Here is a 27,883-nt window from a genome sequence, read left to right as displayed (position 1 = left end):
GTATTCATAAAACTCTTACTTCAATCAAAGTTTTCTTATATCAGCTGGGTTTTCTCAACAAATGTTCGATTCATATTGTTTTGAAAATAGGACAGGTGGCAGGGACATCATTGCAAGTTAAGCAACTGAGTAAAAAAGGCTCCAGGCCTACCTGTCAAGCAGATCACTGTGGTCCTGAAAATAAAAAAAAACAGAGCGTTAGCAGAAGAACTAACTCAATTATCACCTTTAGTCCATTGTTTGTTTGAAGCTGTAGATGTTATCATATGCAGACGAGACCACTGTGCTAGTCAGGAATGTCGCTGACCTGCATCTGAACATCATTGTCTGGATAGTTATTGCACAACATGGAAGTTCCAAATCAATGGGTCAAGGAGTAAAGTTGTCATCTCTAGGGGGAAAATAGGGAACTTCCCTAGATTTGTTTTAAGTGACATTGAACCTGAGGTTGTGTTTCATCATACTGAAGGAGCAGCGCTCCTGCTTGAGACGGACGAAGTGACGGACAAGACACAAACTCGTCCGAGAAGATGTTTATTGTATAATCATCTCGGGAACTCTGAAAGCCCGTTTATCGGGTTCGCATATATATATATCCAAACCAAAAAGCATATATCAGAACCAAAGCCCCGCCTCTCAGGCGAGGCACGCTTTGGTGGTCATGTGACCGACAGGTGCAAAGGATTATAACCTCGGCGCCGCGGTTTGGCCGCCGGTTACGTCACCGGCTTGGGCCAGGAGATTCTGTTGCTGGTCTCGAGCTTTAGGGGACCCATGGGTCGCTACACACGCCCCCCCAGAATCGACTTGGTCCAGGAAGGTCAACCTGAGGGGGGTCCGGATGACCCGACCGAAACGACCCCTGGCTGGTCGCGGGGGGGGGGGGGGGGGTCCGGTGTGGTGGCGGGTAGGTAGCCGGACGGGGGGCGGCCGCACCGCGGTGGGAGAGCCAGCCGTGGCGGCTGGCCGACGTCCATGTGGGCCGGCTTGAGGCGGTCCACCGAAATCCGGTCCGCCCAGCCGCCGATGCTGACGACGAAGGACTTGTTGTCCCGTCGTAGGACCCGGAAGGGTCTGTCGTATGGTGGCCGAAGCAGCCCCCAGTGCGCGTCGTGGCGCACAAAGACGTACTCCGCCGTGCGGAGTGCTGGGGGGACGTAGGATTGGGGGTCGCCGTGGCGGGACGTGGGCACCGGGGTGAAACGTTGGGCGGCCTCCTGGAAGTCCATGCGCTGGCGCGCGGCGGACCAGGCGCTGGTGGCGTCGGGCACGAACTCGCCCGGGACGCGGAGGGTCTGGCCGTACACCAGCTCGGCGGTGGATGCCTGGAGGTCCTCCTTTGGAGCCGTGCGGAGGACCAAAAGGACCCACGGGAGCCGGTCGGCCCAGCCGTCGTCCTGGAGGCCGGCCATGAGTGCGGCCTTCATGGAGTGGTGGAACCGCTCGCACAACCCGTTGGCCTGGGGGTGGTAGGCCGTGGTGCGGTGCAGGGTAACGCCCAATGTGCGGGCGACCGCGCCCCACAGTTCGGACGTGAACTGTGGGCCGCGGTCCGACGAGATGTCCGCCGGTGCGCCGAAACGCGTGACCCAGGTGGCGATGAACGCCTGGGCCACGTCGGCGGTGGTGGTGGAGGCGAGGGGCATGGCCTCCGGCCACCTGGTGGTCCTGTCCACCATGGTAACCAGGTGGGTGAACCCCTGCGATGGGGGCAGGGGACCCACCAGGTCCACGTGGACATGGTCGAAACGTCGCTCGGGCACGGTGAAAGGAGCCAGCGGAGCCTGGGTGTGACGGTGGACCTTGGCCCGCTGGCAGGGTGTGCAGGCGTTGGCCCAGTCGCGGACGTCCCGTCGCAACCCGTGCCAGACGAAACGTGCCGACACCAGCCTCTGGGATGCCTTCCGGCCCGGGTGTGAGAGGCCGTGGAGCGAAGCAAAATTGGGACGCCGCCAGGTGACCGGCACAACGGGGCGAGGTCGGCCTTGGGAGACGTCACAAAGCAGGACCGTGTCCGCGAAGGGGACGTCAGCCAAGCGGAGGCCTGTGTCCGCCACCCGGGAGCGCCTGCACCGTGCCGTGTGGCCTGGTCCGTCGCCATCAGGGGCGAAATCGACGCCGAGGTGGACGGCGTTGGCGCCGGCTCGAGAAAGGCAGTCGGCCACGGCGTTGTCCTTTCCGGCGACGTGCCGGATGTCCGTGGTGTATTCCGACACGGCGGAGAGGTGGCGCTGCTGGCGGGCCGACCATGGCTCCGTGACCTTGGCCATGGCGAATATCAATGGCTTGTGGTCGACAAAGGCCGTGAACGGGCGGCCCTCCAGGAGGTGGCGAAAATGGCGGAACGGCCAGGTACAACCCGAGGAGCTCGCGGTCGAAAGTGCTGTACTTCAACTCGTTGGGCAGGAGTTGCCGGCTGAAGAACGCGAGCGGCTGCCAGGCCCCCGTTTACCCCATTGCTCATGAACCGCGCCCACGGCGTAGTCGGAGGCGTCCGTGGTGAGGGCGATGGGAGCATGGGGTACCGGGTGGGCCAGCAGCGTGGCGTTGGCGAGTGCCCATTTCGCGCTGGTGAAAGCAGCGTCCATGTCCGTGGACCAGACGACGTCGCGCTTCGCCGGCTGGCCGCGGAGGGCGGTGTACAAGGGCCGCATGAGTTGCGCAGCTCGGGGCACGAAGCGGTGGTAAAAGTTCACCATCCCGAGGAACTCCTGCAGCGCCTTGACGGAGCGGGGGCGCGGGAAAGCAGCGATGGCCTCGACTTTGGCCGGTAGCGGTACGGCGCCGTTCCGGGTGATGTTGGTGGCCCAAAAAGTCGATCGTCGCCGCACCAAAGTGACATTTTGGCCGGGTTGACGATCAAGCCGTGCTCGCTGAGGCGGCCGAACAGCGTCCGGAGGTGGAGGAGGGGCTCGGCTCTGGACGTGCTGGCGACGAGGATGTCGTCCAGGTAGGTAAAGAGGAACGGCAAGTCGCGCAGCACGCCGTCCATCAGGCGCTGGAACGCCTGTGCCGCGTTTTTTGAGGCCGAAGGGCATCTGGAGGAATTCGAAGAGGCCGAAAGGTGTAATAACGGCCGTCTTCGGGATGTCGGCCGGGCGGACGGGCACATGGTGGTACCCCCCGAATCATGTCCACTTTTGAAAAAATGGTCCGCCCCGCCAACCGGGCGTTAAAATCCTGGATGTGCGGGACGGGGTACCTGTCAGGGGTAGTGGCGTCGTTGAGGCGGCGGTAGTCGCCGCATGGCCGCCATCCGCCCCCCGGCTTCGGGACGATGTGCAGCTGCGAGGCCCAGGCGCTGTCGGAGCGCCGCACGATGCCGAGGTGCTCCAGCGGGGCGAACTCGGCCTTGGCGACGGCGAGTTTGGCTGGGTCGAGATGGCGAGCTCGGACGTACACCGGCGGGCCCGTAGTGGGAATGTGATGCTCGATGCCGTGACGCACCGCGACGGCCGAAAACGTCGGTCGCGTGAGGGCCGGGAACTCCGCGAGGAGATGCGCGAAGTCTTCTGCCAACGGGAGGACACAGGAAAGCTCGGTGGGCGCGGAATGGCTCAAGGCGCACGCCAGCGAGCTGAAAGTTTCGGCATTGACGAGACGCCGACGTTTAACGTCGACCAGCAGCCCATGGGCGCAAAGGAAATCGGCCCCCGAGCAAAGCCATGGGGACGTCCGCCGTCACGAACTCCCAGCGAAAGAGCTGGCTGCCGAAGCGGAGGGCGACGGTGCGTGGGCCGAAGGTGCGGATGGCGGAGCCGTTGGCCGCGATTAAGGAGGGGCCGCAAATGGCGGCCCGCCTGTCCTCCGCCGAAGCGGGAATGATGCTCGGCTGAGCGCCGGTGTCACAGAGAAAACGCCGCCCCGACGCTTGGTCCGCGATGAATAGCAGGTTTCCGGAACGGCCGGCGCTCTTGGCTGGTAGTGAGCGCCGGCCTGACCGTTTCCCGACTTGCCGAACGTGCACGGGGGTCGACATGATCGAGCCCGCCGCCCGAACCTGGCGTGGAAATAACACCAGGCCGGGTCTGGCGGGGGCTCCGGTCGACGCGTCGGGACCGGGTGACGCGGCGTCGCCGCTGCCAGTCGCGCCGGCCCGGCGGCCTCCGGGAAGGAAGCTGTGTCGCGGGCGTCGGGCGGGAAACTACGCCGCGGGTGCCGACTGGGCGGCAGGCGGGCTCCCGGCAGCCACCCCGACGAGCTGGCTCGCCGCTCCGACGAGCGGGCTTGCCGAATCGATCTTGTCGGCCTCCCTGGCGAGGTCGCGGGGGTTCGTGATGGTCGTGCTTGCCAGGGCGACCCGGACCTGGGCCGGGAGCTGGCGGAGAAAAAGCTCTTGGAAAAGGAAATCCGAGGGATGCTCGCCGAGCAACGCGAGCATGTAGTCCATACGTTCGGACGGGCGCGTATCGCTGAGCTCAGGAAGGTCGAGCAGGCGTCGTGCGTGTTCAGCCGGGGAGAGGGCGAAAGCGCCCAGAAGAAGTGCCTTGATGGCGTCGTACTTGCCGTCAGCGGGCGGGCTCTGGAGGAGGCTCAGGCAGCGGTCATGGAGCCGAGCGCGGCGACCACGTAATGGTATTTCGTGGTGTCCTCCGTAATGCCACGCAGGGCGAACTGGGAGTCCGCCTGAGCGAACCAGACGGCGGCATGTGCTTCCTAGAAAGTGGGCAGTTTGAGGGACACTGCCGTGTCCATCGCGTGTCGTAAACTCGGGGTCACCAGTGAAGGAGCAGCGCTCCTGCTTGAGACGGACGAAGTGACGGACAAGACACAAACTCGTCCGAGAAGATGTTTATTGTATAATCATCTCGGGAACTCTGAAAGCCCGTTTATCGGGTTCGCATATATATATCCAAACCAAAAAGCAAACATCAGAACCAAAGCCCCGCCTCTCAGGCGTGGCACGCTTTGGTGGTCATGTGACCGACAGGTGCAAAGGATTATAACCTCGGCGCCGCGGTTTGGCCGCCGGTTACGTCACCGGCTTGGGCCAGGAGATTCTGTTGCTGGTCTCGAGCTTTGGGGGACCCATGGGTCGCTACAATACTATCTTGGTATTTTGTTTAAGTACAATGCTTCATTTTCTTTAGCTATGAACGTTAGCCTGAATAAACCTTTGTATATTATGTAAACTAGCAACGGTATCCGCCCTATGGGCGGGGCTTCAATTGGGAAGCCCAAATGAAAAGGCAAAATATCAGAAATTGAAGGCTTTTTTATTTTAAACGATTCATATAAACATTCGTTGAATCATATCACACGCAAATCATCAAAATCTAAACAGTACATGGTGCCCATTTTGAAAAAAGATTGAATTCTGCAAAACGGAAGCGGCCACTACACGTCTTTCTCAGTCGCACGTTCATGTGTGAAAAATGCGCGCCGAATCTGTAACACGGAAGCGGCCGCTACACCGGTTTCTCAGTCGCTTTGCACATGCTGCCGTGTTACTGCGGAGCCGCACGTTTATATAGGAAGAGTTCGTCAGGAGTCGATCTACTCTCTCCTGGTACGCAGAAAAAACAGTATTTGTAGAATTTCAATAAAAGCCATATCACTGTTCATATCAGTAAATATTATTCCATCCTGTTTGGAAAAACTGGAAAATTGGAAAAACAATATAGCCTATTTTACTCCAGGTGGTCCGAGGATTACCCACCCAAAATATCGTTGCGATCGGTTCAGCGTTTTTGCGGGATCTTCGAACGACAGACAGACAGACATTTGGTGAATTATAATAAGACTAGGGCATGCCCGTACGTGGGTGCAATGCCCGTACGTGGGTACGTGGGTACGTGGGTGCGAGTACGGTGACAATCCCCCCCCCCCCTCTATTTACATGAAATGGTTTGGTTCATGAAATGGTTTGGTCCATTCGCAACGCCAAAGCGAACGGCGAACGCTTTACATGAAATGGTTTGGTCCATGAAATGTTTTGGTCCATTCGCAACGCCAAAGCGAACGGCGAACGGCTTGCGAGTACAGTGACAATCCCCCCCCCCCTCTATTTACATGAAATGGTTTTAATTAGTTTTAAAACATAGTTTAACGCCAACATAGCGGCAACATAGTTTGCCAACGTGAAATAAATGAATACGCTCTCAAATGTGCCGTCCGAGGCAGAGTGTGTTCGCCACGTTCGGCACACGCGATAACTCGCTGCTCTCTGATTGGTTGAATCATTTTTTGGACATAGCTCGGTAAGTACTTGTCCGATTAATATGAAAACTTGAAAAGGCACATCCTCGGGTCCCCAGCAATATACCTGGCAAGTTTAAAGTATATCGGACCCGTGGTTGTCGAGAAACAGCGGTCACAGACAAACATACAAACACACATACACACATACACACATACACACATACACACAGAGATTAATGGAATTATAGATAGATAAATAAAAAGTCGCCTGAGACGAAAACCTGCTCTTTAACATTTTGCATAAAAATAGGTGCGAGTTCTGTTTGGTTGTTTTTTTGTCCGCATTTTGGTTGCCTTAGTAATCGTATATACAGTAGTGACCCCTAATTCCGAACGCCCCTCATCTCGAACTACTCTAATTCCGAACCGTAAATTCGAGAAAATTTTGTCCCTAATTCCGAATGTATTTCTATAACCGAACCGCCAACATAGCGTTAGCGTCGTTCATATTTCCCGCCGCGAGCGTCGTTCATATTTCCAGTGCTGAAATTAGAGAACTGTGCTTCCATTGGTCTAAAACACAGGCCATTGTTGAAAACTGGCACCCTAATAAAGCAGTGGTTAACAGGAGCATTAACTTGAAAAGTTAAGAAAAGTCGCCAACACCAGGCAACTTTGGAGAGGTGGTTCTCTAAAGAAAGCAAGCCTTGTGAGCCCCAACCCTCTACAAGTGGTGTTAAGAGACAAAGAGAGCAAACACCAGAAGCACAGTCATCTGATGTTAGCTTGGAAGGTGCCTCACCTTCCAAGCAATAAAACCCTCTCCCTCCTTCCTCCTCTCCAGCTTCCACATGCACCATCAGAACTCTCCACTAAGGTAAATGCAGTTATTTTCATGTTAGTACATTTATTTCTTTTTTTTATTATTATTATTATTAGATATTTAGGGCAATTACTCATCTTATTTTACCTTGAATCATGTGTATTTGCAGTTAACAGTGTCTTGATAATGGGTTTTTGGGGTCCAGGAACGGATTAATTCACTTTCCATTATTTCTTATGAGGAAAATAGTTTCTAATTCCGAACTTTTCCCAATCCGAACTGCCGCTGGAACGAATTAAATTCGGATTTAGAGGTCCCACTGTATATATATATATATATATATATATATATATATATATATATATATATATATATATATATATATACAGTGGGACCCCGCTATTCGCCGCTCCGCTATTCGCGGAATCCGCGTATTCACGGTGTGTTTTTTTTTTTGTTTGTTTTTTACCTCTAACACCCTTTCCATGCCTCCTCCCCCCAAGCCCTCTCCCTCACACAGATCTCCCGATGTCCCTGCTCTCCATCTTGTTCTCCCGCTCCCTTTATCATATGTTTTATGTGTCAGTTTGTCTTTTTGTGATCAATGTTAGCTTTTACACGAGCCATTCACGGTTTCTCTATTCGCAGAAAAGTGTCCCACAAATTCGTGGTTTTTTTCCCCTATTCACGGCTGTATTCCACGAATTCGTGGATTTTTCCCACCTATTCGCGGTCGTGTTCGGCGAATTCGCGGTTTTTCAGGGGCACAAAAAAAAATTCACAAGCCTCTAGCCTAGCAGCTAGCTTGGCACATATATAAAACTCATCTTTCACCAGCCACGCATAAAGCAGCTGGACATACGCCAAAAAAAATCTATGAACCGCGAGCATGACCTGATTATACAGTACAGTACAGTACCGTACATTCACTGCTGTGTGATTTGCGTTTTCATGGCTTTCGCGTGCGTGAATGTTAGCCGCACTACAAGCGAGCTTCTCTGGATATTCCACCAGATGTGTAAACAATTCAACTCCATGAATTATAGAATGCAAACGCGTCATTAAATTGATTGGTGTGCAATTTACGGTGAAGCATCATCAGAGATGTTACACAATGAAAACGCTTTGGGGGATGTTCCATCAACGACTAAGACACGTCATCCTCCGTGAATTATAGAATGCAAATGATTCATAAAATCTATTACTGAAATTAGCAGATAGGCTCAATAACATCCGATAACATCCCCCACAAACAATGGGCAGAGTACTTCCCGCAACTACCCACAATGCTCGCAATCCTACATATACAGACTGGGTCCTCGATCTCAATCATTTTCTCGCCCCGTTGCTTCAACCTGTGTTTTTGACTTGTTCTGCTCATCGTTCAATAATGGCTCCAAAGCGCAAGACCAGTGCCGGAGATGCATCGACGACCAAAAGACAGAAGAAAGTGATGTGCCTGAGCCAGAAAGTGGAGCTGCTCGACCGCCTAACAAGAGGAGAGAGTGCGGCCTCTGTTGGCAGGCATTACGGTGTGAACGAATCCATCATTCCCTACATACAGAATAAGGAAAAGGCCATTCGTGAGAAATTTTCAGCGAGCTGTGTATCGAGTACGAAGGTGGTCACCCATGTCCAGGATGTCCACATGGAAAGGATGGAGAAGACTCTCAGAATATGGATTGAGGACAACACGCAGACGAGGTACTTCATGCTGAAAACCATGATGCTGAACCGTTTCCTAAACCCGCTCATCGAGGACGAGTTGGACGCCATGCCAAAGGTTTCCAAGGAGGAGAAGGAGGAGGTGGGCAGTAATGAGGAAGAGGTGCCAAGGTCCAATCTCACAGACCAGTTCCTGGACGAGTTACTGCATGACATGCAGGTGCTTGTCTACAGGGTGCAAGATACTGACCCAATCGTGGAGAGGTACCTCAAGTTCAAGAGGGGCTTGGATGATGTGCTGCTCCTGTACAAAGAGCTGCATCGAAATGTTGAACAATGTGTCAGGCAGCTCCCCATCACCCATTTCTTCAGCCCTGCTCCCTCCAACTCAAGACCACCAGCACCCTCTCCTGCCTTCCTCTCAGCTTCTTCACCAGCATTCTCAGAGTCCTCACCTCTCCTCCCTCTCCTGGCTCTCCCTTAGTGCACGAATTTGCTGCCCCATCATTTGGGTCGCCCTCAAGGTTCGAGGAATTCATGGGATTTTAATTCATCACCATCACCATTTGAAAGTTGCGTGTGTTTGTAAAATAATTTTTTTTAAACGGTACATGATGGTGTTGTGTTTTTTTTACTTTCACGGTATGGTATGGTTAAGCTGGTTAAGCACTTTTAGTAAACTATAAGTGCATTCTTGCAATAAATTGGAAATGATACCTGGTGTCGTCATTTTAAAAAATTCGTAAGCATTTTTTGTGAAACTGTAATCATGCACATTTGCAGTCGAAAACATTTTAAACTTAAATTTTTTTCCTCCATGAATCAGGAACTGCCGGGAACCTATAACGTATCCCACTTTTCCCCATTGAAACAATGCCGCGGCATACATTCACGGGATTTTCATCGACCTTGGTCGATTTTCCTCGACATTCGCGGGTTATGTCTCGCCATTTCCTGGACTTTCATAGACCTTCGCAGATTATCCGCGACATTCTCGGGATTTGCCTCACCATTCGCAGATTTTGCCTTGTCATTCACGGTTTGTTCCTCCCTATTCACTACAGCTCCTTTCAAAATTTTCACCTTTTGTTGCCTTATGGCCTGGAATTAAATTGCATTAAATCAGACTTTTCACACCTTTATTTACACATCGTAACCCACAACGTCCAACTGAAAAACAAATTCTACAAATTTCAGAAAATTAATCTCTCTATATTATAAAAGAAAGTTTTTGTTTGTTTGTCTGCGCAAGCTAATCTCCTGAACGGTGAAAGATAGGAGGAAACCTCCAATACAAAAAATGTCGGGACGGGCCCCGGGAAGGTTTTCGGCAAGGTGGCGAGGCCGGTTGAGGCCGCTTTGGCCGGGCTGGGCCCATTTCACAAATAAAAGCTGAGCTGAATTATAGTAGTCAATCTTCTACGGCCACGAGTAAAAGATGAATTGTAGTAGTAAATTCATTCAAAAAAAAAAAAAAATGTCGGGACGGGGCCCGGGAAGGTTATAGGCTAGGTGGCAAGGCCGGTCGAGGCCGCATCGGCCTGGCTGGGCCCATTTCGCAATTAAAAGCTGAGCGGAATTATGGTAGTCAATCTTCTACGGCCGTGGGTAAAAGCTGAATTATAGTAGTAAATTCATTCAAAAAGAACCCGGGCAACGCCGGGTGCTTTCAGCTTGTCTACTATATAAGAGAGCTGTTTAAGAGAGTCTCCAGCCTGTGTCGCCATTTTTCTCAGAGACGGCTGAACGGATCTTCGTGAAACTTTCAGAGGTTCATCAGTGACTGCCTGGAAGTGTTTTTAAGGAATTTTTTTTTTTTTAATGTTCATTTTTTTGGATTAAAAAAAAATCCCTCTATAGTTCCTAAGCCTTTATGATTAATGAAAGTTATATACAAGTACACATTCACATAAATAAATACAAAACAATCACCAGACATTCGAACACAAATAATAAAACAATTCCGCAAGTGTTCGAAGTTGGTGGTAAGCTTCCTCTTCTTCCTGAACGTCATCATACTTAACTCAGAAATGTGATGAACGGCACATATATTTAACGAAAAGGTAAAATGACGATTTGATATTTGTGATTGATTCTGATTTGGATGCAATTGCTTTTCCATTATATTTGCCGTCATTTCAAATATGTTAATGTTTCTTTTTCGCTTGAGCAACGCCAGATACGCCAGCAATAAACGCTTTTATACTTTACTCGGGGTACAAATACAAATACAACTTTGGCTGGGGGGTAACATAGGCCATGTGGCCGCGCCTTCATTCGGAGGTGTGGTGGACCGGAAGAATGACGTAAATTCTCGATGTAAATGTGTACCATGTAGCGCCACCTGGTGATGGTGGCAGAGGGTATTACAATTTCCTTTTTTTACCTGTGCATCACTGAGGTTATGAAGCACTCTTTGCAAGGAAAAAAAAATCCTCCTTCCCTTCTCCCCTCCCCCAAAACGGAGAGGCCCGTCAAAGCCAACCCACCCCCAAAAAGATGTAAATGTAGTATATCTTTCCCCTCCCTCTCCCCTCACCTCCGCATCCCCTCCCCCTTCCACTCCACCCACTTCCTTCCTCACCCATCCCTCTCCAACTTCCCCACCCCCCACTCCTCCCGGCAACGCCGGGTACTCCTGCTGGTTAAACATACAAAAATAGAATATCTTGGGTGGATAAGTGTCCACCCCCCTTATAATAGCAATTGCAAATTATCTCAGCTGTAACCATTCACCTTAAAAACCACACACCAAGTTAATTGGCCTCCACCTGTGTTAAACTGTAGTGATTCTGATTATTATTTCAGAATAAAATCATCTGTTCCTGGACGTTTCCTCTGCTGGGTATTGCATTCCACAGCAACGACAACCATGAGCATTGAGCACCACGGATCTTTCAAAAGACCTCCAGGATAAAGTCGTGGAAAGGCACTGATCAGGGGATGGGTATACAAATATTGCAAAAGCCTTGAATATCCCTTGGAGCACAGTCAAGACAATCATTAAGAAGTGGAAGGCATATTGTACCACAAAGACCCTGTCTAGATCAGGCCGTCCCTCCAAACTGAATGACCAAGCAAGGAGGAGACTGATCAGAGAGGCCACCAAGAGGCCAAAGGCAACTTTGAAAAAGCTACAGGCCTTTATGGCAAAAAAAATAGGCACTGTGTGCATGCATGGGACAACGATATCCCAAGCACTCTGCAAGTCTGGCCGGTATGGTACGGTGGCAAGAAGAAAGCCATTACTCAACAAAGCGCACCTTGAGTCCCGTTTGAGGTATGCAAAAAACCACTCCGGAGATTATATGTATGTATATATATATATATATATATATATATATATATATATATATATATATATATATATATATATATATATATATATATATATGTGTGTGTAAGTAAGTACACCCCATGTAAAGTTTTGACTTTTTCAACATATTTCAACATACAGCTATTTGATCTTCATTTCAACAATTTTGATAGATAAAGGTGATATAATATAACAAATATCATGAAACATTTACATTTTGTAGTCCATTGTATAATTTAAATAAAAAATAAATGCAAATTTTGCATGTGGAAAAAGTAAGTACACCCCTTCATTTATCACTACTTCGAATGCCTAAAATTAGAATCAGGTGCACCAGCTCAGGTGCAAATGATTAGAACATCGTTAAAGAGGATCTTGGAGGAACCTGTCTTATTTAAACCTCAGACATTTAATTTGGTTTGCTCTTTGTTGTTGAAGTGTGCGGCGTCACCATGCCTAGATCAAAAGAGCTCTCTGAGGCTTTCAGAAAGAAATTTATAGATGCCTACAAGTCTGGGAAGGGATTTAAAAAGATCTCCAAACAATTTGAAATCAATCATTCGACTGTCCGGAAGATCATCTACAAGTGGAGAAGATTCCAAACAACTGCCAACTTGTTCAGGCCAGGCCGCCCCAGCAAGTTCAGCCCGAGAGCAGACCGCAAGATGCTGAAAGAAGTCTAAGAACCCCAGAATGTCATCACGGGACCTACAGGTAGCTCATGCCACTGTTGATGTCAAAGTGCACGAGTCTACCATTAGAAAGAGGCTGCACAAATTTGATCTCCATGGGAGGTGTGCCAGGAGGAAACCTTTGCTGTCCAGAAAGAACATCAGGGCAAGACTAAAGTTTGCCAATGAACACCTCGGCAAAGACCAGCACTTCTGGAACAATATGCTCTGGACAGATGAGTCAAAGGTATAGCTATTTGGCCACAGTACCAGAAGACATGTTTGGCGAAAACCAAAGACAGCATTTGACCACAAGAACCTGATACCAACTGCAAAGCATGGTGGTGGAAATATTATGGTTTGGGGCAGCTTTGCTGCATCAGGGCCTAGGCAGCTCACCATCATATAATCCACGATGAATTCTTCATTGTACCAGAGGGTGCTTGAGGATAATGTTAGGCCATCTGTCGGAAAGTTGAAGCTCAACCGAAGGTGGACCTTGCAACATGACAATGACCCGAAACATACCAGTAAATCCACCAAGGAATGGCTGAAAAGAAAGAAATGGAGGGTTCTGGAAAGGCCAAGTCAAAGCCCCGATCTAAATCCCATCGAGATGTTGTGGGGGGATTTGAAACGAGCTGTGCATGCAAGAAACCCCTCAAACATCGCACAGCTGAAAGAATTCTGTGTGGAGGAGTGAGCAAAAATTTCTCCCAGTCGATGTCAGAGACTGGTACAGTTATAAGAAACGCCTACTTGAGGTTGTTTCTGCCAAAGGGGGCAATACCACCGATTCGAGCCAAAGGTGTACTTACATTTTCCACATGCGAAATTTGCATTTATGTTTATTTAAATTATACAATGGAATACAAAATGTAAATGTTTCATGATATTTGTTGTGTTATATCACCTTTATCTATCAATATTGTTGAAATGAAGATCAAATAGCTGTATGTTGAAATATGTTGAAAAAGTCAAAACTTTACATGGGGTGTACTTACTTTTTCACATGACTGTATACAGACTTGGCATTTAATATGGAATATTTTTTTTGTGGGGGTGAACTTACTTTTCAAGATGTCTTAGAACCAAAAGTTCATTGGAATTATGTTGAAATTATTCTAGATTTTGTTAATGTGACCTTTAAAAGAAACAAAAACCACATTTGACATTTCGAAACAAATGAATTGATCCTTGAAAGTGATGTAAACTGATATCGAACTCAATTCATGGACAGTACTGTGTTAAACTTCTGTACGTTTTCCAGAAGTATCTCTTTATTTTGCACATTAGCCAAAAAAATTTTAAACAAAAACAAAAGTTACATTACGACTGGGATTACGGACAGTAAAATTACAGTTCAGTACTTCGTGTAACCCCCACCAGCATTCAGGAGAGCACGTACACGTTGAGGCATGCTGTTTACGAGATTTGCCAAGGTTTGGACAGGAATCGCTTGCCATGCAGTGACAATAGCCTGCTGCAATTCACGCACAGAGGTCGGCTGCTGGTCCAAGTGGTCGATTTGACGCGTTAATTCTGCCCACAAGTTCTCTATCGGATTCATATCCAGGGACATGGCAGGCCACTCCAGATGCTCTACACCACGGTCAGCAAGAAAGTGTTGGATCATGCGAGCATGATGAGGCCGTGCATTGTCATCTTGGAAGACAGTTTCCTCGAAAGGCTGCATGAGCAAATGGAAGCAATGTTTCTTCCAGAATGGCCCTGTACTTGAACTGGTTCAGGTTTCCATTCAGAACAAGCAGGTCAGTTTTGCCCCCTGCATGAAAAGCAGCCCACACGGTGACCCCACCACCTCCAGCTTGGACTCTTGGCACTATACCATCTTTGTTGTAGGCTTCATGCACTTGTCTGCGCACTCGGACGCGGCCATCTTGATGATAGACCAGAAATCTAGACTCGTCACTGAAGATCACGTGATTCCAGTGTCCTGGCTGCCATTGACGGTGCTCTCTGGCCGACTGCAATCGGCGCTGGTGGTGTTGTCTGGTCAGGTGTGGCTTTCTCAGGGGACGCCTGGCACGATAGCCTGCTTGAACTAGTCGTTGGTTGACTAGCCTTCTGGATACAGGCACATTTGTCAGTTGCTGTCACTCAGCCCTAAGCCGATTAGCTGACTTGGTACGGCCATTGCGGACTAACCGGTGCAGCTGGCGATCATCCCTCCTTGTGGTTCTGCGGGGACGTCCTGGCCTCGGTATTGGAGTAGGGACACCCCTCTGAGCATTTCGTTTCAGGATCTTTAACACCTGACCTTGAGTGATGCCATACTGCCGAGCAATAGCACGCTGTTTCATGCCGTAATTTCGTAAAGCCACCACTCCATGACAAACAGCATCGTCGAGTTGACGGACCATCTCCAGAGGAAGCGAACAATAACTTTTGGAGACGTGCAGCAGTTGTTTTCCACTAATACAGAATGCAAAAACCCTTGTATACCCGACTGTGAAGCCAATCATCAAATGCACCTGTCCGTACATTTTGCCACGCCACCTGTGATATAATCCTGTTGCTGACTTCTTGCTGCGACAGACAATCAGTGACATGGTTCTTTTAACAAATAAATCACCAAAGTGTAAAATAAACTCACCAGATTGATATACTGAGTTAAGAACGTAAACCCAAGTCAAGAAAAAAAAATATTCCATATTAAATGCCATGTCTGTATATACATGCATGGAGCCGTCGTTTATGTTGCATAATACGAAGCCTCAGAATAATCCAGACAGCCTCATTGCACCGTTTACATATTGATATACCTTTGCAGTCTGATTGTTGGAATGGTGCACTTACATCAAAGACTCCTAGATTCAGTACGTGTGGAAAAAGGCAGATCAACCCAACTCAACACACAACATAGCAAAACTAAGTGTACTTTGAACATTTATGTTAACAGCATTTATGTCACAATTAAATAACTTTTATGGAATGATTGCGCACACAAACCAATGGTATGCTCCTGAACTCTGCAAATATAGAATAGAAGCCATTTGGGCACATCATATAATGGCTGTACTCGTGCAAGCAACAACTTTAATCCATCTCACCTTTGTTGTCGAAATTGTCTCCAGCTCATTGAGTGTTGTTTTTAAGCTAAACTCCACTCTTTGGAGTTCCTCCATTTCCTGCTTCAAATCTTGAATGTGCTGCTCAAGCCAATAGATATTTATTCTGTTTTTCTCACTGAGCTTCTTCTTCAATAAATCCAAAGTCATGTTGATGACATGGTCAAACTTGATTCGCTTCCCCTGCAGCATCTCCTCAATCTGGTTGCCCAGATCCTATAAAACATCATTGTTTTGCATCAGTTTACATGTTTTATGCAATTCTTTCAAACTGTAGATAGGTTGGAGATCTTCCATTACCGATCATCTGGATTGATCCCATCTATAAATTTTTACCTCTTCCCTCACCTCTACTTAATTCCCCAGACTTAACAATACACGTTTTAGGAGATCAAGTTACATATTGCCAACCTTACAAAGTCCAACTTCTCTTTTTCAACTGAACTCATCCATCTTTTGGGGCAAGTAGGATAGCCTAGAGTTACGCACGCTCGCTTCTGAGCCGTCTAGCTTGAGTTTGAAACTAGGCCCAGTCATAAACTAACTATGCCCAGTAACAAACTGTCATCCTGCTGTTTTGCAGGCAGGGTGATTCATCAATGTGTGTGCTGTCCCTTGGAGGGCGTCCCATCTGGCAGCATTAGTTGGTGTACATTAAAGATCCCTTGACGGTCCACGGTTTCCTTCACGAAGAGTAGGCGAGCTATTTCCGGCACCCGCAACAAATTACAAATTCCAACCCTAACTTCCAGTGGGCACGGATAGTTGCATAGAGTGACGTCAGAGCTTGAAGATTTGAGATCAGGAAAAAGAAGAGTCTTGTGAGCTTTCTCTCGGTCTGGCTTTTGTCTCTGGCGTTCACTTTTTGGTCTCATGTGTGCCTGTGAGGAGACTTTCTGGAGCTTCTGTGGAGCTTTTGCGATCGTGAAGAGGAGCAATAAGGCGGCAATTGGCCGGTTCCTGGGCGCTTTGGAGAGAGAGAGAGAGAGAGAGAGAGAGAGAGAGAAAGAGAGAAAGAGAGAAAGAGAGAAAGAGAGAAAGAGAGAAAGAGAGAAAGAGAGAAAGAGAGAAAGGGAGAAAGGGAGAAAGGGAGAAAGAGAGAGAGAGAGAGAGAGAGAGAGAGAGAGAGAAAAAAAAAAGGGGGCCGTCTTCACAGCTCACTCAACGGCTCTGTGTGCGTCGCCATCGTCGACTCGGCACGTATTGGGCGCTCAGGCACGGGAAGCGTTGGATTTGGCCACCCTGTACTACCGACTTCATTCAACGATCTCGTTGAGCAAGCTGAGTGCCGGCCAACTAAAAGAAACAATTTATTTTATTTTACCATTCCCCTGTTGTGTATTTGTGTCTGAGTGGAGACGTCTAAAATTAGGATTCAGTTTTACCTCAACCTTTATTTTGCCGTGCTTTATTTCATTAAACCATTATTGTTGATTTTCCTTGTCTCGTTTGCATGGTGTTTGGTTCGGGAATAAACCCATGTGCTTCTGTCTGAGGTAAGCACTTTGGTTCCCTCACCGTGCGCGACAGACCAACCGCCAGTTTCGGCTACACGCCTCAGAATAAAGGACCATTATGGCTATTCGTCACCCAGCGGTGTAAACCACAGGGCTGACTTGACATTATTATTATAACTAGGACGTGCCCGTACGTGGGTGCCCGTACGTGCGTGCAAAAAAGCATGCGTGCAAACAACAACAACAAAAAAAAACTTTGAAACCACGTGGCAGTAACGACCACAGAACCCCCCCCTCTATTTACATGAAATGGTTTGGTCCATTCGCAACGACCACAGAACCCCCCCCCCCCCCCCCCCTCTATTTACATGAGATGGTTTGGTCCATTCGCAAAGCCAAAGCGAACGGCGAACGGCTAAATCGCCATAGCTCGGTAACTACTTCTCCGATTAATTTCAAACCTTGAAAAGGCACATCCTCGGGTCCCCAGCAATATACCTGGCAAGTTTCAAGTATATCGGACCGGTAGTTGTCGAGAAACAGCGGTCACAGACAAACACACACACACACACACACACACACACACACACACACACACACAGACACACACACACACACACAGAGATTACTGGAATTATAGATAGATAACAGAACATTTCATGTGACCTCGACCTGTGTATCCTTGAGTTCCTGCTGCCGCTGCTTCAAGTCTGACGTCACGTTCTGTATCAATTCACTCACACGAGGAGTTTCTGCAGTCAACTTGTCCTGTGAAGAATACGGAGACTCCACAACAAGAATGTCGCAAATTTGTGACAAAGCAGAACAACAAGCACTGTGCAAAGTCGATTCCATTGCGGAGGTAAAAACAGTGTGATCAGGAGGGATCAATAATTAATTATTATTGCAATAATTAATTCTGGATTTGTTTACATCAACCTTTACCAGAGGGTTCCAAAGGACAAGGCTGTCAATGGTTTTTGACTATATCAGTCAAAGGTCAAGGTTCTCTCATTTGTCTGGGTGATATCTCATCCATCCATCCTTTGAGCTAGGAAGCTGATATTTGGGCACAATAGTGAGCACGTGCTTTGGCAAAAACGGTATTTTTCATTTTTTGATTAATCAATTAATTGATTGATTACTTATTTATTATCGATGGTTCTCTTGGGTCTTTGAGGTATTTGAGGGTCTTTGGGGTCTTTTGGCTTGTTATGGGTCTTTGGAATATTTTCAGTCTTTGGGGTATTTTAGGACGTTGGGGTCTTTTGGGTCTTCATGGTCTTTTAGGTCTTTGGGGTATTTTGGATCTTTAAGGGTCTTTGGAGTATTTTGGGTCTTCAGGATATTTTGGGTCCTCTGTGTCTTTAAGGGTCTTCAGGGCCTTTTGGTTCTCTTGGGTCTTCGGGGTCTTTAAGGGTCTCTGCTACAAGGAATACTTATTCATTTCCTTTCTTATCAGGGCAATATCTCAGGCACCTTTTGAGTTAGGAAGCTGATACTTGGACACGACAATGACCAAGTGATTTGGCTGTAAAGGGTATTTTTGATTTATTGATTAGTCAATAAATCGATTAATTATTTAATTATTGGATTAATTAATTAATTTTTAAAAAGTCACAGATTCGTATGAAACAGTGGTGGTTTAGGTATGCCATCAGCCAATTGATTAAGAAATTAATTATGTCCTTGTTTTATGGTCAATTTGTTTCAATCCTTTAAGATTATTTATTCATTTTCATTAATCAATTTATCAATCAATTATTGATTCTCTCGATTTTCATCATACGTGTGAGGCTACAGCCTGACGTCTTTTCTTGTTTTATTGTCAATTTGACCCAATCTTTTGAAAAGGTAAATCTTATGCATAAAATATAAACAATTTCTGCTTATTTGCTGACCTTTAGTTCAGATTGCGCAAACTTTGCAGCAAAGATGTTATCGTTCTGTTGTTGTCCTGTCTTGCACATCTGGCATAGCAACATCCCATCATGTTTGCAGGAAAGTTGGATTGGCTTCCCATTCTGGCCCGCCACGTTCACTCCATGATGCCCTTTCTCTGCGTTGGCCTTCACGCGCCCCTCACAGCACAGGCTCTCACACGGTATGCACGGCTTCAATGCCTCTGGTTGGCAAAACTCATTGAAGTTCTCATTGTTTCCTGACTTGCGATCGTTATATTCATCCCAACGTACACCTCGACCTTCACCCCCTGATCCACCCTGTTTATCTTTCAGCTTCACCTGCGTCACCATGCTGGCAAGCAGGATATTCTGTTTGAACCTCAGTGTTGGAGGGAAAATGGCACGACAGTTGGGACATAAGCAAATGGACGAATCATTTTTGCGATAGCTCTCCAGACATTTTTTACAAAATGAATGGCCACAGATTAGTGTAACAGGCTCCTTAAACAGGTCAAGACATATGCTGCATGTCAGCTCCTCCACATTGACCAGCGTATAGGAAGAAGAAGCAGAAGAAGAAGAAGAAGAAGAAGCCATATCTTTCGGGGAGGACCTGGTGGGTGAGAAAGAACCCACACAGAATGAATGACACACGGACAGAAAAATAGATAAATATATACCAACTTAACATCAACTTGGAATGACTATTTCTTATAGATTTAATATTTATTTATTTAGTGTATATTCGACTGGGATTCGTGTTGGCATAGGTAATAAAATAAAATAAAAAGTCCACTTAGTGTCTTGCTCGTTCACTTTGCTCGGTGTGAATGATGTTTTATTGCATTGGCCAGGTGTCTAGACACAGGATGGTGCAAAGGTAGCAGCACAATTACCTTTGAGCTGGAAAGTCTGAATTTGATTTGCAACCCGACTAACTTTCAGATCGGTCCTTTGTTGTTAAGGCGTTGCATCGCCGAGTGAAGCTTGGTGTTGGCAATTAATGGTTAAGGTGGCGGGCTTAAGATCTTAGGGTCTTTGAGTTCACGCCCCTGTCGTGTTGGTAAATAACACCGGATGGGATGACTCGTGCCGACAAGTGCTCAGCAGACCTGACAAGTGCGTTTGTGGATGAAAGAGTTAGCAACATAGATGACTCAGATCCAACCACTACTCACCGGACTCACCTCGAGTTCACCAGTCTCCATATTTGGACATTTTCCATGGTCACCAGATTGCCAAAAACTATTATGTTTGTGGGTGGTAGGGATACCTTAATCCAGGTAAATTGCGTAGATTAGTCTGCTCCGGTTGTCGTGAAGAAGCAACCTCGATGTACCATTCGTAGGGAATTTGTGTGGACCGTATGTCGGCTAAACTTGTATCTTCGTCCCCATCAGAGGGGTGGGGCTTGTTAATTAGCGAGGGATTATGGGTAAATTAATCCCCTGTGTGTAGTTGCCTCTGCAATCCAGTCCTTTGTTCCTTTTGACACAGCACCCATACATAGAGCCAGAATCGCGCATATAATGGCACTAAAATAAAAAACAAACCAGAAATCAGGCATCGAACAATACGGCTGGTGCCGCAGCCGCTACATCACCACGGGCACAGGCAGGCCGAGAGCAACGCCTTGAAGAGCAGTGATTGGTCTCTGTTTTCTACCGTCTATTTTCCAGCATGGCCCCATCCGAATAGATACAACAGACATTGCCACTTTGGCTCTCAGTCCTCCGACCCTCCACAGCAATTCCAGGATGTACATGTTCTTCTAGTAACCCCTTCATAGTTAATCTTCCAAAATCCACGCTGACTATACGGGTAAACTCCTTTGTTCCTCAATTGCCCCATCCCTGCACAGAAAACCACAACCCTCACTAATGCCAAATGTAGATTATGATGCCCATTGTACATCCTACCCTCCATATAATTGTCCAGTGGAAGTATCCATTTGCTAGTGAGCTCACGAGTGCCTTCGACCAGATTCCGTTATCCCGCCATTCCATGAAATACTGCGGAGTGGCCACACCATGCCATGGAGTACATGTGCATGCCACATCTGCTATGGGCACGCCTGGTACAGAAAAAGCACTCAGAGTTTGTGTGCTGTGTCCTTGGGAGTCCTTTAAAAATGGGGAACTGCTGCAAAGCTCGGTGATGACCTCGATTACGGCAGTGATACATTGGATGATCTCCATCACTAAAGATATAGTTGTCGTCTTCACCTCTTCACAACAAACTAATATGTCCAAAAAGCACCACCATCATGTGCTGGATCTGGTCCAGTGGTCACGTTCAGGCCAGCTCAAATCTCGCTGCTTCACTCTCCATTTGCTCGGCCCCAGAGAAGATCGGTGGAATGAGATCCTTTTTCGGAGCAGAAAGGTCTTTCATAAGGTGACTCTCACTGCCCTACACTTCTTTTCCCCCTATATGATGCTCTGGCAGGATGTCAAACACAGGACAGAGTAGTGTGGTCCGACAAACTATGAAGAACCACCTTCTGCAAAGGTAAAGCTGTTCTTTCTTCAACCCACACAATCGCTGTTGGGAGAAACCTCCACCCCTGCCCCTCGCATCTCCATACATTGAGTGGCTAACTCCCGGGCTGTTGTTACCAAGTTCATGACATCACTTGTGAATTGTCAGATACAAATTAAAGTCCCAGTGACAGATGAAAGACGTCGAAAAAAGAATGACAGTCTATCATCCCTAGCACTCATTACTCCACGTGAGAAGAGCAAAGCAGGGTTAAGCAATTAGTTCACTCTATATATCTATCTGTCTGCAGACATCAGTCTATGATTGGTGATCTAATTGATTTTCAATTTAATTATATATTTTTAACACTGTCGAACACGAATTGGAACATGATCCTGCAATTTAGCAGTACTTTGGTTGTGAATCTGGCAAATTGTACGGAATCTTGTCACAAGCGCCAGAGGAGTTAGGGTTTTTTTTGTATACAAGATCGAGGCTCGTGTTAGAGCTTGCACACTAAACATAAAAGACATAAACGGACACATAAAACATATAATAAAGGGAGTGGGAGAGAGGGTGGAAAGAACACAATCACAACAGAAGAGAACAGGGACATCGGGAGATCTGTGGATGGGAGAGGGCCGGGGGGGGGGGGTGCGGGTGGGGAAGGAGGACATGGGAAAAAACAAATTGACACTACCAGGAATTTCAGGAATGAAGTCGGAGATTGAAAGAGGTGGATTTGGGGTGTATTAACGGGAGTAGAAAGATCAAGGTTTTGGAAGGGGGAAGATAAGAGGGGAAGAAGGGGAATGAAGGATTTACTTTATTTTACTTTATTTACTTTATTTTGGAAGGGGAAGAAGGATCTACGCAGGCTGTCTGCCTTTCTGGGAGTCAAACAAAATTGAAAACCATTTCAAACAGAAAACTTAGATTTTAAGTCATCATAAAGGACACAAACAACAGGCATGAATAACCAATGTAATGTGTAAATACACATTTTGTTTGAAGGAATTTTGACGGCAGTAAAGTTACAAAAAAAAAATCATTTCTACAACCTTGAAAATCTATATTTTATTTAAATTGAATTATATACTTGAACACTGGGGAACACAAAATGCCTTGTTGGCACTTTTAAAAACCCTTATGTTCAGGAGAACCTGGACAGAATATTTGCGGTTTGCACTCAGCGTTGGGGAATATTGCGATTCAGACAAAATTGCAGCACGTAGAAAACATAGAATGTGCTCGGAAACACAAAGCGAGAGTTTTTTAAAAATCCTCCTCATATCCTTTTTCTCAAGACTGTGTAGGGTAAAGTGTTCTATGAACTCTCGAGTTAGACCGTCCCCTGGATAGCAGGAGACGGGGCATTGTAATCATCTGTGTGTGTGTGTGTGTGTGTGTGTGTGTGTGTGTGTGTGTGTGTGTGTGTGTGTGTGTGTGTGTGTGTCTGTTTGGGCCGTAACTTTTTAACTTGAGTTTTGTCATCAAATTTTCACCAAATATTCATAATGATAATACAGAGAAGGCTAATTAAGTTTTATCAAAAAGGTCAAAATCATATAAAATCATCAATTTTCATCTAATTGACCTGAAATTTAAATTTACCATTTGAGTTTTGTCATCAAATTTTCACCAAACCATTATTATGATAAATACAGAGAAGGCAAATTAATAATTTGGTCAAAAGGTCAAAGGTCAGCATCACATAAAATCGTACATTTTCAACTGATTGACCTTAAATTTTTAAGAATTTGCATATTGCGTCACATAATTGGTTCACCAATCAAAATCAGCAAACCAACTGTTTTTTTTTTCAGATCAAAAGGTCAAAGGTCAACATTGCATAAAATCATTATTTTTCACCTGATTCACCTGAAATTTCAGGAATTTGCATATCGGGTCACTGAATTGGTTTACCAATCAAAAGGTAGGAGTCCATTGTTTGTTTGTTTTTGTTTGTTTTTACATCAAAAGGTCAAATCCAAAACTTTCCCCATCCCCATTCCCCCCATCCAAAACCTTGATCTTTTCTACCCCCGTTAATACACCCCAAATCCAAATCTTTCAATCCCAGACTTCATTCCTGAAATTCCTTGTAGTCTCAATTTGTTTTGTACCGTGTACCCCTTTCCTCCCACTCCCCCCCCCCCCCCCCCCCAGTCCTCTCCCGATGTCCCTGTTCTCTACTGTTGTGCTTGTGCCATGGATGTCCCTGTTTTCTACTGTGTCTCTCCCAATCTTGTCTCCCCCTCCCTTTATTGTTTTACGTGTCCGTTATTGTTTTTTGTGTTTGATGTGCTAGCTCTTTAAAAAAAGCCTCGATCTTGTATAAAAATAAATTAAAAATAGGTAAAAGTTGCATAAAATCGTCAATTTTCTTCCAATTGACCTGAAATTTTAAGAATTTGCATATTGGGTCACAGCATAGGTTCACCAATCAAAAGCGAGAAGACGATTATTTTTTTAGATCTAAAGCTCAAAGGTCAAGGCTACATACAGATCATCAATTTTCATTTTGTGCTTTTTAAAACTGTTTTCGTTATTTTGAGCGTACAAAAGAAGAAGAAGACTGACTACAAACGTACGCGAACGGGCTTTGGATTTTCAGATGCTTTCTAGTTTTTAAAAACTTGTTATAGGCAGTAAAAGTTTTCTTGATAACAAATCCCTTTGAAAAACAATGATGTTACACAGTCATGTTCATGGAAGGCAATGATTTATTGATAAGATCGAACTACACCTTTAAACATTTACAATGATCGATTAACTAGATCATCAATTTAACATTCCCTCGAGGTAAATCAAAAGAACATTCCATTACCTCTCCAGGTGAAGTCGTTTGTGACTCGAATGACGATCTTTCCGAGAAACGAAGCAGATAGAGGGAGGAGTCACGGGTGCCCAACGACCAACGTCACTGATCAGAAACGTGATGACGTCATCCTTGTGCCGTAAAATGTTCTCTCTTGTTTATCTGGATTTAAAAATACGTCACAAACTGAAACGATTTTGATTTTTTTTTCTACAGAAGTGAAGGATTCTGGACGAGTTTAAGATCTATTTCTGTTTTCATGTTTTACTTGTTCGAATTTTGAATGTTGTTGAACTTTCTTTAACAGAGAGATTGTTGCCTTGTGATTGTAACGTTTTTTTAATTACTCCATTGGCATCAGAGTTTCCATTGGATTGAGATTTGGTGCTCACCCATAAACCAGAGATCGGTCTCCATTAGTGTGAGACCTTTGGACGTTCTAATCTCGAATTAGACTTTGCAACTGATTGTTGAGAAATTGTTTACTTTCCTCTGGTTCAGAATATACGAATACGTGCAATTGGTATTTCTTTGTTACCATTTGAAATTTCATTCAAGGTAGAAACTGTAGCTCTTTTCGTAAACTGGTCACTTTCGCCACCCAAGGTGGACAGAGGTTATGCTTTCATCCCTGTCTGTTTGTTTGCAAGCAGGATATCTCAAAAGGTTGTGGACGGATTCGAACGAAACTTGGTGAACAGGTTGGGTGTGTCACAAGGAAGATTTGAGTAGATTTTGGTGATGATCCAGATCCGGATATGAGAATTTTAAGTGATTCTTCACCATCGGGAGACAGCAGATTGAGCCAAAAACGATACAGTCACGTGAAAAAGTAAGTACACCCCATGTAAAGTTTTGACTTTTTCAACATATTTCAACATACAGCTATTTGATCTTCATTTCAACAATATTGATAGATAAAGGTGATATAATATAACAAATATCATGAAACATTTACATTTTGTAGTCCATTGTATAATTTAAATAAACATAAATGCAAATTTCGCACGTGGAAAAAGTAAGTACACCCCTACATTTATCACTACTTCAAATACCTAAAATTAGAATCAGGTGCACCAGCTCAGGTGCAAATGATTAGAACATCGTGAGAGAGGATCTTGGAGGAACCTATCTTATTTAAACCTCAGACATTTAGTTTGGTTTGCTCTTTATTGTTGAAGTGTGCGGCGTCACCATGCGTAGATCAAAAGAGATCTCTGAGGCCTTCAGAAAGAAGGTTATAGATGCCTACGAGTCTGGGAAGGGATTTAAAAAGATCTCCAAACAATTTGAAATCAATCATTCGACTGTCCGGAAGATCATCTACAAGTGTAGAAGATTCCAAACAACTGCGAACTTGTTCAGGCCAGGCCGCCCCCGCAAGTTCAGACCGAGAGCAGACCGCAAGATGCTGAAAGAAGTCACTAAGAACCCCAGAATGTCATCACGGTACCTACAGGTAGCTCTTGCCACTGTTGATGTCAAAGTGCACGAGTCTACCATTAGAAAGAGGCTGCACAAATTTGATCTACATGGGAGGTGTGCCAGGAGGAAACCTTTGCTGTCCAGAAAGAACATCAGGGCAAGACTAAAGTTTGCCAATGAACACAAAGGCAAAGACCAGCACTTCTGGACCAATGTGCTCTGGACAAATGAGTCAAAGGCAGCGCTATTTGGCCACAGAACCAGAAGACATGTTTCGCGAAAACCAAAGACAGCATTTGACCACAAGAACCTGATACCAACTGTAAAGCATGATGGTGGAAATATTATGGTTTGGGGCAGCTTTGCTGCATCAGGGCCTGGGCAGCTCACCATCATAGAATCCACTATTAATTCTTCATTGTACCAGAGGGTGCTTGAGGATAATGTGAGGCCATCTGTCGGAAAGTTGAAGCTCAACCGAAGGTGGACCTTGCAACATGACAATGACCCTAAACATACTAGTGAATCCACCAAGGAATGGCTGAAAAGAAAGAAATGGAGGGTTCTGGAATGGCCAAGTCAAAGCCCCGATCTAAATCCCATCGAGATGTTGTGGGGGGATTTGAAACGAGCTGTGCATGCAAGAAACCCCTCAAACATCGCACAGCTGAAAGAATTCCGCATGGAGGAGTGGGCAAGAATTTCTCCCAGTCGATGTCAGGGACTGGTAGACAGTTATAAGAAACGCCTACTTGAGGTTGTTTCTGCCAAAGGGGGCAATACCACCTATTAGAGCCAAGGGTGTACTTACTTTTTCCACATGCGAAATTTGCATTTATGTTTATTTAAATTATACAATGGACTACAAAATGTAAATGTTTCATGATATTTGTTATATTATATCACCTTTATCTATCAATATTGTTGAAATGAAGATCAAATAGCTGTATGTTGAAATATGTTGAAAAAGTCAAAACTTTACATGGGGTGTACTTACTTTTTCACGTGACTGTATATAGCACATGTCAAAAGGTTGTGGACGGACTTGGACGAAACTTGGTGGACACGTTGGGTGTGTGACAAGGACAAATTGATTAGATTTTGGTGAAGATCCAGATCCGGATTTGAGAATTTTAAGTGATTCTTCACCATCGGAAGATAGCAGATTGGGCCAAAAACGATATATAGCATTATATCTCAAAAAGTTGTGGCCGGACTCGGACGAAACTGGGTGGATGAGTTGCAACGGCGAGAAAAATAAGCGGATTGAAAAAAACATTCTGGTCCGAATGCAGATTCAACCTTTTAGTGGGATACAAACCGTAAACTGTGTAACCTGGCGTTGGGTGAATGTGCTCTACCAAGTACCGTTCTATAGTTACCCTGCACACACCATGCGAAAAGCGGAGTTAAGCAGTTGGTTCATGTCTGTCCATCATTCTGTTCACAAGCGTCAGTTTATGATCGAGGAACAACTTGATTTAAATTTAATGTCATATTTTGAATACGAATTGGAACATGAATGGGAAGACAAACCTGCCGTTTTACAATACTTTGGCTCTGAATTCAAACCAATCGCACATATGCAAAGAAGAGTGAGCTTTCCTTTACCTGTGACATGTTTCTGTTGTTGTTTGGTGATGCTGGGGTTGTTGGTGGGGGTCGATTTTTGAAGTGTGCACCCATTGGTCGGCCAGCTGCTGTACCACACCCACATCTGTCGCTTGACTCCACCCACCATAGTGCTGAGACAAAATTATATGGCCGCCACCTTGTTTCCAGGCCGAGCACACGTAGGCCTCTGCTGATTATAATACACTGGCCGGCTTTGTTACGTCAGATTTCCATTGGCTTTGTTTGGGTCAAGTGTTAAATTATTAGTAAGGATTAATCAAGCCTGTACATGCCTCCCTAAAAAATAGCGTTGTGTAATTTTTGAACAGCGCCATTTCTGTGTTTCTGAATCGTCCCATTTTTTTTTTTCTATACTCAGTTGACGTTGAGCCTCGTGTACGAGCTAACACATATAACATATTGTTACAGACGCGGCTTTTAGATGTTATATTGACCGAGCGGTGGTGTATTTA

At 46.0% G+C, this 27,883-nt stretch overlaps 1 protein-coding gene across 1 annotated transcript in view; it reads right to left on the bottom strand.

The window, feature by feature from the left end:
• LOC137414795 (E3 ubiquitin/ISG15 ligase TRIM25-like) overlaps window positions 1-24,716 on the bottom strand; it is a 114,233-nt gene extending 89,517 nt beyond the window's left edge. The window contains exons 1-5 of the mRNA XM_068100295.2: window positions 24,381-24,716; window positions 19,067-19,682; window positions 17,838-17,933; window positions 15,691-15,924; window positions 152-174 (exon numbers count right to left, since the gene is read on the bottom strand). Of these exons, the coding sequence (XP_067956396.2) occupies window positions 152-174; window positions 15,691-15,924; window positions 17,838-17,933; window positions 19,067-19,666 (953 nt within the window). The 5' untranslated portion in view covers window positions 19,667-19,682; window positions 24,381-24,716. The remainder of the gene's footprint in view (window positions 1-151; window positions 175-15,690; window positions 15,925-17,837; window positions 17,934-19,066; window positions 19,683-24,380) is intronic.
• Between the last annotated feature and the right edge of the window lie 3,167 nt (window positions 24,717-27,883).

The sequence above is a fragment of the Myxine glutinosa genome, chromosome 1 (assembly GCF_964187855.1).
Source record: "Myxine glutinosa chromosome 1, kmMyxGlut1.1, whole genome shotgun sequence".
Classification (NCBI taxonomy): domain Eukaryota; kingdom Metazoa; phylum Chordata; class Myxini; order Myxiniformes; family Myxinidae; genus Myxine; species Myxine glutinosa.
The sequence above is the reverse complement of the archived record's forward strand: the minus strand, read 5'-3'. Positions and strand labels throughout refer to the sequence as shown.